This window comes from Amblyomma maculatum, unplaced genomic scaffold (genome assembly GCF_055883805.1).
Source record: "Amblyomma maculatum isolate TAMU_Amacu unplaced genomic scaffold, ASM5588380v1 scaffold_19, whole genome shotgun sequence".
Classification (NCBI taxonomy): Eukaryota; Metazoa; Arthropoda; class Arachnida; order Ixodida; family Ixodidae; genus Amblyomma; species Amblyomma maculatum.
Window position 1 is genome coordinate 9,066,926 of NW_028146744.1, and position 12,772 is coordinate 9,079,697.

At 45.5% G+C, this 12,772-nt stretch overlaps 1 protein-coding gene across 1 annotated transcript in view; it reads right to left on the reverse strand.

The window, feature by feature from the left end:
* Window positions 1-12,772, reverse strand: part of LOC146171647 (uncharacterized) — a 50,574-nt gene that overhangs the window by 17,768 nt on the left and 20,034 nt on the right. The window contains exons 4-5 of the mRNA XM_084586438.1: window positions 9,583-9,663; window positions 6,409-6,968 (exon numbers count right to left, since the gene is read on the reverse strand). Of these exons, the coding sequence (XP_084442564.1) occupies window positions 6,409-6,968; window positions 9,583-9,663 (641 nt within the window). The remainder of the gene's footprint in view (window positions 1-6,408; window positions 6,969-9,582; window positions 9,664-12,772) is intronic.

A 12,772-nucleotide genomic window follows, 5' to 3' on the forward strand; every position in this document is an offset into this window, starting at 1 on the left:
TTAGATGAGCTTCACACATTGGCAAAGTGTTCGGCTAAAATGTTCGCTTGTTCTTCTAATGTTGTTTGTGTTCGGGGTGATGTCAGCATAGGATATGTATAAGGGGTGAAATCTCCTGTAAATTTTCGGACCTGTTCCCACATTTTTTTGGAGGGCAACGAGCTGTTTATCGAGGACACATATTTTTGCCACGAAGTTTTCTCCGCGTTTCTCGGACATACCGCGCTCTGGCTTTAGCTTTCTTGTAGTTAATCAGGTTCTCATGTGCCGGATATCTGCGGAGGATGCCCCATGCTTTGTTTTGTTCTTTTTTGGCTAATTTGCATGCCTCCGTCCACCATACTTTGTGTTTCTTTCTTGCGTGTTGTGACGTTTGTGGAATGGATAATAGTGCTGCTGAAATTATGCACGCGATAAACCTTTCATTTATTTCTTCTACGCTCAAATCTTCAGAATATACTTTTTCTAGCGCAGCGTTCGTTCTAAAAACCGACCAATCGGGGAGGTGGAGTTTCCAGTGCCGTGGCCTCGATGGGATGATGGGTGTGGATGATGATAACTTTAAAACTGTCGGTAAGTGATCGCTTCCCAGAGGGTCATTTAAAACATCCCAATTAAAATCATTAAAAAGTGATGGAGATGTGAAGGCTAAATCAATGCAGCTCATTTTTCCAGAGCTGGGGCAACAATACGTCGCCTTCCCGGTGTTTAAAAGGCATATATTATTTGAAAGTATAAAGTCTTCTAAGATCTGTACTCTGGTATCAGTATGGTCACTTCCCCAGAAGTGGGAGTGCCCATTTAAATCCCCAACAATCAAGAATGGTTCTGTCAACTGCTCAGTCAAGTCTTCTAATTCATGTAATGTAATTGAGAGTTGTGGTGGTATGTAGAGGGAACATATTGTTATCGTTTTGTGGCTTATGATGGTTACGGCGACTGCTTCAAGGTTTGTTTTGAGTGGTATTTGTCTGGCAGGGACATCAGGTTGTATTATTATGGCGACACCTCCTGACAGCCTACCAGCATGCGTTCGATCTTTTCGGAAAGTTTTGAACTTTTTAAAGATATTTGTGTGCTGAGGCCCAAGGTTTGTTTCTTGAAGACACACAGCTGTGGGTGTCATGGTTGTGAGGATATCTGTAATGTCTGCGTAATTTCTCAATAAACCTCTACAATTCCACTGTACTATGTAAGCCATTATGATATGTTGGGGATTAAGAAAAGTTACTTCAGGAGGGGTTATACGTGGTTTTCCCTTTTTTTCAAGTGAGTGCCTCCTCCCCTGCAGCCCAGAAGTGCTGGGGGAGAAGTCCATCGCCTCACCCGAGGCGCTGGAGGTCCGTGGTGAAGGCACGGACGACCGATTCTTAGGTCTCCCCCTGGTAGGGGAAACCTTGCGGGCTACCGACTCCGTGGTCGGCAAGCCCTCTTTTGAAACTGGCAGAGCAGCCTTTGCTGCTTCTGCCTGGGGCGAGCAGGATGGCCCTGCCTCAGGTTCCAAAGACACCTTGGCAGACGCCTGATTGCGGTGTAGTGCCTCGCCCTTGGACGCTACAACCGCATAGTCTGGTTTTCCAGTGAATAGAAAAAGATTAGTTTGTGCAAGTCGTTTTCTGGCCTCTGTAAATGAAATGTTCTCTTTAGTTTTGATAGTGATGATCTCTTTTTCTTTCTTCCAACTTGGGCATGATCTAGAATAGGCAGGATGATCCCCCTCGCAGTTCACGCAGTGTGGCGATGAGGCATCACAGTTTTCAGACTGGTGTTCTTTCGAAGCACATTTTGCGCATGTTTTGCGATTGCGACAACTTTGTGATCCGTGGCCGTATCGTTGGCAGTTAAAACATCTTCGGGGGTTCGGTATATAATGTCGGACTTCAACTTTCAGGTATCCTACTTCGATCTTTTCTGGCAGTACGCTTGAGCTGAATGTGAGAATGAGATGTTTAGTAGGTATCTCTTTATCATCTCTTCGGATTATTATCCTGTGCACATTTATAACAATTTGTTCTGCAAGACCTTCTAGCATTTCTTGCTCGCTTATGTGGAGGAAGTCATTATCGGAGATTACACCACGCACGGTGTTCAAAGATCTATGGGCGGTGATGGTCACATTGACATCCCCAATGCAGTGGGGGTTTGGAAGCTTTGCCTACTGTGTTTCGTCGTTTAATTCAAGCAGTAGGTCTCCGTTTGCTATTTTTGTGACTTTGTATTTCGGACCAAGGACAGCTGAGAAACATTTTGACACTAGAAATGGGGACAAAGTTCGGGCCGGCTTTCCTTCAACTTCGGAGTGCACGACGTGATATTTGGGGAAGCTTTTCTTAGGTTTTTGCAGGAATTCTGCAATTTCTTCCGTGCGCCTTTTTTTGTTTAGGCGATCAGTTTTTACAGTAGAAAAAGCCATGTAATATGTGTGTTCGGCCAAGGTGCCAGCCGCCCACCATGGAGCCCAACAAGGGGGCAGGACAGGAACTTGCAACCAAGTCCAGTCCATGCCAGCTGTACACCCCAGCTATAACCAAATATGACGGTACTCAGGGTGGTACGCCACACAAGGTTAACCCTAGCCGCCTGGAAAAAGAAAAACCAAGAAGAGAGGAGAGGATAGGACAGTTGTAGAAAAGGAGATAGGAAAGTGAAAGATGGAGGGGAGGACAGGAAAAGACGACTGCCGATTTCCCCCGGGTGGGTCAGCCCGGAGGTGCCGTCTACGTGAAGCTGGGGCCAAAGTGGTGTGTTGCCTCCGCCGAGGGGCCTTAAAGGTCCGAACACTCGGCATCGGCTACACCGCCAGGATCCCCTTTTCCCCGGACACGGCGATGCCACGCACGGCTAAGCGTGGGTGCTGGGGTCCGTGGTGTCGCACAGTACACGCAAATACCTGCTTTAACAGGTGCCCCCTGCGGGGTTGTTTTTTTGTTTTGGAGTCTTCCATCCTTGTCATCATGCTGAACGTGCGTGGAGCGTAGCGCTACGGACGTTAAGAAATGGGCAATTTTTTTTTTTGCAAGAGTCACCCATCCTTGCATCTATGAATCAACAAAAGCACGCGGTCAGCTGCGATCATGAAACCGGCTTTTAGCATTGTTCGCTTCAAAAGGCATTTGCAGCTATCACGCTTTCCAATGATTTTGTGGCAGTGGACTCCGCTCACCCCAAGCGCGGTGTGATAAATGGAGCCAGGCTTGTGCAATCAAGCCATCACGGCACTCTACCAAGTTTGCTCCCCACCACTGCAGGAGCTAACATCAAAAGTATAGTCAAAATCGAACTATTTTGCGGCCCCCTTTGAGTTCAATATATCCAGGTTCGAATGTATGTGTTTGATTTCAGAAAAATACTACTACTGGGTAATTATGAGCTCACAACCCACCATCTCCATAAATATGGGGGCAACTCATAGCATCCAGACTTCCACACCAACAGACTGCTTCTGAGAATTTCGGTGTACTTAAGACATGCATGTCATCTCCAACGCTTCAGATCACCACAGGTTGAGAACTTGAAGAAGAGGGGGGGGGGGGGGGGGGGGGCGGATACATAATGAGGCAGGGGTACAGCAACAGCCACATATGCTAGGTCAGTGCCCCTCGTCGATGGCGCCCTATGCAACTGCAATCTGGTCGCCCAACTTTAAGGCTGGGGGGACACCCCTCTTAAAACTTTTTTCCTTATTTATGGGTGGATCTGATTGAAACTTGCACGGTTAATATATCTTTGCATGCTGATTTCAAATATCTGATTAGTTTTCTTGTAGACAAAATAGTTTTCTAAATATTACCTAATTCATGTTTTTTATTTGGAGGTGAGTTAATTACTAAACACTTTATGGCATGATGAGAATAGACCTGCCAGAGTGATCTAGAAGGATCATAGAGTGCCGCTAGCCATGAATTAACGTGCTAGAAGAATTTGAACCAAAGTTACACAAAGTCAAACTTTTATGACTAAAAGCTCAAGTTGGCACCTAAAATTGATAATTAATTCTGTAAATGTTGCCGCATAATAACTATACATATTTTAGTCCTATTGCACTGTCCAAGAGCTTTTCTTTCTAACAAGACAGGAATGAGAGCTGCATCACAAATAGTTTAAGAGATATCTCTCCTCCAAAATTGCAGTTTTGAGAAAATGAGGAGAAACATTTCACGGTATGTAGGTATAAATTATGTCAATGACTGATATGCCAACAAGATCAGAAACAAGTGGGAAGTGATCTAAAGCTAAAATTAATGGCCTATGCCAATTTGAGCCAAAGTTGTGCAATAGCAAACGTCTGAAAGAAAAGGTCCATTTGGGTGCCCAAGATAACCTACTCAGTAAATTTTCCTTTGTGGTCACTGCATTTACCTTGGTTTCATGAGAGTGGCAGGATTCCCTTTCTTAGAAAAGTTATAGCAATAGCAAGAACAGGACCGGAGATATTGATCTCCTCTAAAATTGCAGCACCCTCAAAAATGCTTTTTTTGAGAAAACAAGGACAAACATTTCAGAACATGTAGATTTAAATTACGGCAAGGTCTGACATATCAGTGTATGATCAGGAATGGTTGGAAAGTAAATTAAAACAAAAATTAATGCTCTATCCCAATTTGAGTCTAAGTTCACCATAAAAAAAAACTCAAAATAAAGGCGGTCCATTTTGGTGCCAAGACAATCTTTTCAGTAAATTTTCCCCTACTGTTATTACATTTACCTTTGTGTCAAAAGATACACGAGGTTAGCTTTCTAGCAAAAGAAAAAAACTGTAGCAAGACCAGGACCAGAAATAATGATCTGCTGACTGTGTCCAAATTCAATTTTGAGAAATCTGCGAAAAACATTTTGGGCATATTTTTGAATTACTAAGACTAACAGAAACTCGATAAAATGAGTTATGACTGGTTTTTGGTGTGAATGCACCGTTTTCCATCGAGATAATTGCCCTGCAACTCAGACGCAATTTTATTTCGACAAAGTTTGCTATTCCGCATGCCGTGCGCGATGCCGTTACGCGATTGCCGTTGCCGCCGCGCCACCAACTTTTCCGAGTGTTCGATCTTTCGCGCCCATGAAAATTGCTTAGGTATCACTTTTACATCTGCATCGTCGTGATCACGATGTTCTCACGCCGCAGGAATCGTTCCCTCTTCTATCTGTCGTGCCCAGCACTATCGGCTTCGCCCTTATCGGCCCATCACGGAGAGTCGGTGCTTCGTCGCTGATTGCTGATAACAGGATGCCGCGTCACCCGCGCGCCTCTTTTCTCTACCTTGCTTCGGTTTTTAGGCTAGTATGACACTCAAACCTAAATTTTCATTTTACGCCGTGGTCATGACAACGGAATGTCTCTAAACCAGCTAAGCCTAACTACGCAACCTTTTCAAAATGGTGCCAAGCCGCAAGCAGCAGACGCCGGCAGCCAACCAAAAGTGGTCGTTTGGGTCACGTGCTTTCGGAGCCCAATAGCAGCGCGCGTTTCGCGCAAATTTGTCGCCTTGTTTTCCGCTTCGGGTGTTCGCTCGCGGACACCAATCGTGGCATGGAAATAGCCTGAATCGCGATCTTTCTAACGAGACCAAACGATGCCGGTGGAGCGCGCATTTCTCTATCTGCGGCCAATCAAAACTGGGTGCGATTTGACCTCAATTTAAAGGGGCAAACGTTCTGATTCGCAACTTTGGAGCGCTGTAACGTGCGAAAGAAGCGGTATTTTTGAACCTAAATTTGCAGGTAGTTGTGGAAACGTCTCGGGACCGTGAAAATGAAGAAATAAAAAAATCGATTTTTAGACCGATTTTCGGCCGCAAAGAGCCATGTCCCCTTAAGGCTGGCAATGATACCGACCGCTCTATGCTTTTGTAATTTGTATGGCAGACAGTGCACCAGCATCATTACTTCTCCCAACCTCAATTTGGGACACTACTTCCCTGGTCAGTGTGGGGAGTAGTGAGCCTCTGTTTTAGAGCACACCTCTTAATTTACCTTCAAGTGGTTAAAACGCGTCGCCACTGGTGCCGGTGCAACCAAGCAAAAGAGCCATGAGCCAAAAAAGAATCTCTGAGAAGAGAAAGAAGAGCCACGATGAAGCGTCTTTCCCTACTGAAAAATCTGTCTCGTGAGATAAAAAAAAGAGTTTTGTAACTTCACGTGGATATTTACAAGCATTCTCACATTCTTTGCCTGAATATAACATAGAAACACTTAAATAGCTGCATTCAAATTTTGCTTTAAGGAGTACCGTAACAGTCCTTATAATTTTTTTTCTTCTAGCAACATTGACCGCAGGCGCATTTAAACGACATGTGCAGTAATTATGCGAGCGTCCTACAGGACTAGACGTCACCTGACACTGCTCTCACTTCAAGCAAAAGGCCTAATGTTGGCAGCATAACAAGTCGCACAAGAAAGGCACCTTACCTGGGACAGAAGCGCCGTCCTCCTCCGCTTTACCGCCTCGCCCTTCAGCTTTGCGGCCTGATTCCTTCCCCTTCGAGGGTTCGTTTCGCTTAGTTGTGCTGCTCTCGCCTTTGGAGCCTCCTGCACCCTTCGGTTCCACCTTCGGATGGTCTCCCTTTGTCTCTGTCTTGGATTCAGCCTTGGATTCTGCCTTGAGATTGCCTTCTGCTTTGCCATCCACCTTAGAGCCCTTTGAAGAGTCCCTGGACTGCTTGTGCTTCTCTGTCCCTGCATCCTGGTTCTTGTTCTCAGACTTTGTTTCGGACACTTTGGATGACTTGGTGTCCGATTTGGATGACTTGCTGCTGCTGTTGCTTTCAGTTCTATGTGGCTTGCCAGGTCCCGAAGCGGGAGACTCAAGTCGAGACTTGTGGCTAGGCGTACTGTCATTCTTGACCTTCCCATGGGCATGTTCTGGCTTCACCCTGCTAGTTGTTGCCTGGTTCTGCTTGGCCAGGCCCGTGTCAGTTTTGCGGGATGACGTGGCAGGCGCCTCTGTTTTGGACTTGCCTCCTGCAGACCTACATTTCCCATTGTTCCAAATTAATACGTATCCAGCAAGAGAAGGCACATTCACAGCTTTCAATATGCACGCAACCACACTGCAGAGCTGGTCCAAACAAATCACTAATAAAACATCACGCAAATGCCAAAATAGAGCAAACAAATTTACGATGTTTCGAGTGCATAAAAAATCAAGTTTTAAGTTCTTATACAGTACAGTGAAAGCTTGTTACTACGAACACCACATTAACAAATTTTTCAAATTGACAAATTCTTTAAGAATCCCCGGCACATTTGCTGTTTTCAATGTAAAACTATTTCAAAATTACGAATTTCAAAATAGCGTATATTTCAGAATAACGAACATATTTTATTTCTTTTTCTATAATTCTGGAACATCAGTACAGTCGCCGACCGATAAATCGGACGCTGATAATTCGGACATGCTCGTTTATTCGGACAGCTCTGCGGCACCGCCACTGGCCCCATAAACATGATGTGTAAGGACGACCGATATTTCGGACAGCCTCCGGCTCTATATTCGATAATCCGGACTCTAAACAGGGTGCCTCGATGCGCGCGCTTCCCCCGCCGCCGTTCCTAGTTAAAAAAAAAAAGAAAGAAAGAAAGGAGACGAGCGCCTTCCTTTGGCGCCTACTCGCAATAAGCGACTGTGGCCTCCGTGATCGGCGAACGGTGCGCCGTCGGCATTGCTGGAGCTGATCACGGAGGCGGCGGTGCGACAGGACAGTTGCAACGGGAGAGCAGCAGGCGGCGCTCCACTCCGCATGACTGGCCCTCGGGCATGTTTGGCCTCCCCGCGTCTTCGCCATCGGCCACCAGTTTGTGCTCGTTTGTTCGGTGCCTCGTGCGTGAGTAGCGTTAGGCTAGGTTCTTTCAAGTGACCATACGACAACGTTTCTCTTGAGTTTGACAACGATAGGCCACGGCAAATGGCGCCAACGGTGCCTTCGCGGTCCGTGCCGACGGCGGCGAAACGTGGGAAATACACGACGCTGACAATGGCGAAGAAAGCAGCCATAATACAGCAAGTGCTGAGCGGCCGTTCTCAAGTCGAAGTTGCCCGTGAGTTCAACATCTCCAAGCAAACGATATCGGACTATATGAAGAATAGGTCCAAGATTCTTGAGGCCACGGAGAAGACAACAACAGCTGAACAGAAAAGGCTGCGACAAGGCCTTTACCCGAAGTTGGAAGAAGCGTTGAACATCTGGCTTAACGCTACTGTCGCCCAGCGTGTTCCTGTTTCTGGCCACCTTTTGAAGCATAAGGCTGAGACACTCGCACTGCGGCTTGGCATCGAAGGATTTCAGTTCAGCGACGGTTGGCTCAGGAATTTTAAAAAGCGGTTCGACCTCGCCTTCAAAAAAATGTGCGGTGAAAGTGGTGCAGTGAGTTGCACGTAAGCGGAAGTGCGTGCAGCAACGCATCGACAAATTCTTCCCGAAACAGGCACCCTAAAATGTAAATAAACAGGTATTTTTTGCTTCATTCGTTTTTTCGGACATTCGATATTTCGGACTGGTTTACATTCCCCGTGGAGTCCGAATTATCGGTCGTTGACTGTATTACGAATTCAGCTAAAATTAATAGTGCCGGAGCTTGCAATTCTCGCGAGAAACAGAAACCGCCGTTTCTGTGTGTATGGTCCGTGGGCTGTAGCTATCAAAATCAGCACATCTAGTACCAGCCCCTAGCGCCACCATGTTATTACGCAGTAGCCAGCAGGCCTAGCCGCATGAGTTTTTTTCTTGTGTGTCATTCGTGGGTCGATCGTTTGTGCGTTTGAGCGTGCTGGAAGTTTTTTCTTTTTTTTTTTGCCGCGGATTATCTTATTGCAAAGTTTGTGCGAGAGCGATGATATTAGCCAGTGAATTGCCAAGAAGATATGAACGCAGCCGCTTTCACTGCAAGAAATTGACACAAGGAAAAAGCAATTCGGCCTTAACAGACAGGTAGCATTGTCCCATCGACTGCCGCAATCATTTTGAAAGACCGAGAAAAGATTTTCAAACTTCAGGGAGCATTGAAGATGAGGTCATATCGAACTCTTATGTTTTTATTGCTTTTTTTATTTTTTGCACATGGACAAAGTCTGTACTTTCATCGCTCGGTGCAATCACGCATGCGATGAGGTGTGCAGCAAAGTGGAAGGTGTATGTGCTGTAGTGTTTGCAGCACGCGGCAGAAGAAAATAATTGATTTCTTCAAATAAATCAGCTTTGGAGTTAGTGCAACATTTTCATTTGAGCTTTTGCTTGTCGACACACGCCCACTGCCCACTGCCAAGGTATGTCATTTGCATACGTAGGCTTGACCACTAGCTTATAATTGCAAATTTTTCATTACGATATTTCAAAATAACGAATGATTTTTTTGCGGTCCCGCAGGATTTGTTATATCGAAATTTGACTGTATGACTAAAGGATGCCGGCGCCCAGTACTTAGACTGATCATGCTTGCATACAGCAGTGTAAACAAAATTTGCAGTACTTGCAATAAGTAATACCAAGGGGGAGGAATAGCAACATTTTGCTTGAACACTACTCCGGCTTGTGCCTTATTTCACCTGTACAGGGTATGGAAAAAGATCTGGCGGCATCTCATCACCTTTGAGTCTTTCCACCAGTAGTCTCGGGCTTTTTGGGTGCAGTAGAGTCATCCACACGAGATTTCCCGCCTGTGGAAGACCTGCGAGAAACCAGAAAATATGCTAGGTTCTCAATAACTCTTTCCATACCAAAGAACCACTGTACACTCCTCTTACTGTGCTCCATATTGAAACTGTAAGCTTGCATCAAACTTGTGCACCAGGAATGTAATGCATTTAGTGCCATTTGTGGGACAACAAACAGTAGCTAGAATATACGTTTTTACCTCTTCAGCACAAACTGTTTAAGGGGGACCTCCTGGGCAAGAGGAAATGACAAAGCCCCTTGAGAGCAAGAGTAGAAGCATGCCATCACACAAAGCACAAGTAGATCCAGGTAAAAGAAAACAGTTGAAAACAATACCACCCAACACTCTGCAACTGCACTAAGTTTATTGTTTCCTGCTGCACTCACATTAGACCAGTTCATTTTTCGAAGAGCGCAACTTGGCAAAAAGTATGACGACAAATTGGCATTAAAATCGCAAACCATCGGATATGGTTCTGGCAGCTGTTCTAAAAGCTCCTCCAAGACCAGAAAGGTTATGATTAAGTGTCGCTGAAGATTCTATAGAAAGCATATTGCCATCGTTTGTAAAATGAAGAGCGGTAACTGCAATGGCTTCAAGTTTAGTTTTGAAGCTGATTCACTGAATGCAACCCCATTCTGGACTACAATAGCAATGCTTCCAGTGAGCCTACTTGGCAGCCCTCGGGACGACCACACACCTTTCCAACCACCTGCCCACCGCTTTGGCTGGGCTTCAAGTCTGCTACACTCTGAGGCAACTTTCTGTGACCGTGGCCAGTCACACCGTTTAAGACACTGCAGTGCGTGCCACCGGCCTTTTAGTCTCATTTCGGGATGGTGTAGAGCCATTCAAATGCCTGCTCATATTTTTCTCTCTTGCATCCACGTGCCTCCTCTCCTCTTAAGAGTAGACTGAATTGTTGAGGATGCTTCCCCGCATGGTCACAGTCCATGCAATGAAGCACCCCTATAAAACAAAGGAGACACTTGTAACGAGGCACCACTGCTTCCCCCTGAGGCCACAGTGGCATTAGGCGATTGTGGAGAAACACTAGACAGGGTGCGTAAAACAAAGCACTCGACAAATCCGGGAAAAAGCATCACTGCTGCCTAGCTTCCATGACAAGTGTACACACAACTGTATTCCAAGCAAAAATAGTTTTTTTTTAGAATTATTCGATAATTCAAACCTTCGGGTAATTCAAGAATTTTTCCTGAAGGCCAAATTAATGACATTTTACTGTATTAGAAAACAAAACCTGACAGGCATAGTTTGACTTTGCTGTGAACACAAATGTGCCTTCTGCCAGAAGGTATGTTTTCGTGCCTCTTTCAGATTTATTCTTTCCTTTGTCTTTATAGCTAATATCATTTCTTTTCCTCCATCTGACATGTCAGCAAGTATGGAGCATGGTACCCTTCACAGTTAGAGCAGTGTAGTATTCAACAGATTGACGGCTGTTTGCAGTCCATTGTGTACATGTTTGCCGGCCACAGCAACTCTGGGAGCCATGGCCAAGTTTTAGGCACCTGAAATGCCACCTGGGTTCGGGATGTACAGTCATACGATTACTTCAATGTAACCTACATCGATGGAGTCCAAGAGCTTACTGGTATTGAACATTACAACTAAATATTAGAACTATGCGCCTCATGGTTATCTTTGTTGCCCTTTCAGATTTTGATCTTGTGTACAGTGATCCCATTTTGTTCCGAAAGTACTAGTATTTCTTCAGTGAGAAAGAGAATGTCATACCCCAGTATAACACCATGGACAGTGTTTAAAGGTCTGTGGGCACTGACAGTTATTGGAATGCGGCCGAATCTTGCAGAAGGCTCTTGAAGTTTAATAATAATAAATTAATAAATTGGTTCACAGGAAGGGAAAGGCGCAGTAACTGTCACACTTGCTCTGTGGACACCCGAACCGCGCCGTAAGGGAAGGGAGGAAGGTGGGAATGAAAGTGGAAAGAGAGAAAGAGGAGCCGTAGTGGAGGGCTACGGAGTAATTTCGACCACCTGGGGATCTTTAACGTGCGCTGACATCGCACAGCACACGACGCCTCTTCGTTTCGCCTCCATCGAAACGCAGCCGCCGAGGTCGGGTTCGAACCCGGGAACTCCGGCACAGTAGTCGGGCGTCTTACCACTGCACCACCCCGGCGGGGCAACTCTTGAAGTTTGAAGTGCTGGTCTCTGTTTTGGAGTCCCGGCAGAAGACTCCCGCTGACCAGCTCAGTTACTCTGTATCCAGAGCCTCATGGCCTAGGACATTTGTGAAGAACTAAGAAACTGCAAACTTCAAAAAAAAAGACTACAAAGGGTGGCATTGAGCTTCTCACTGCGAGTCATGTGATACTTGGGGAAGGTTTCTTGTTTTGAGGAAAAAAATTGAGATGCTGCTTTGGTCTGCATTTTTTGTTTTGTTGAGAAGAGGACTTCATACATACTGCCGTTGCTAGGCCATGCTGCCAGCCACCCACCGTGAAATCCAGAAAGGGGATAGGACTTGAGCACAGAAGGAAGCCAGGACAGCTGTATACTGTACGTATGAGCCAACATGGCATAACTCAGGGTATGAAGGAAAAAAGCCGACAGTCGGCGAGGCCAAGGAAAGCATTGGGGATTGTACTTTGTCTTTGTTTTTATTTTTTACTTCATAATCACGTAAATTAGTAATGTAATGTGTTTAGGGAAAGGATAAATAAACACAAAGTAGAAAGAAAAACAATGTGCCGATGGTGGGAACAGAACCAATGCTTTCCTTGGCCTCGCCGACTGTCGGCTTCTTTCCTTCATGTATTATAACGAGTACCCTCATTTATCTGCTTATAACTCAGGGTAGTTATACCAAAGGCAACTCGTGCCACCAATTAAAAAAAAGACAAAAAGAAAACATGAAAGCAGGAGGAGAAAGGACAGTGCTGAGAAAGGAGATAAACCAAAATACGGAGGGGAGGACAGGAAAAGGCAACTGCCAATTTTCCCCTGTAGTGGTCAGCCCAGTTAGAACTATTAGAACTACCTATCTGTTGTCCTGTCCCCATTCTGGACTCCATGGTGGGTGGCTCACAAAATGGCCTAACAACATCAGTAGTGTCTTGCTCTCTCCTCTCAAC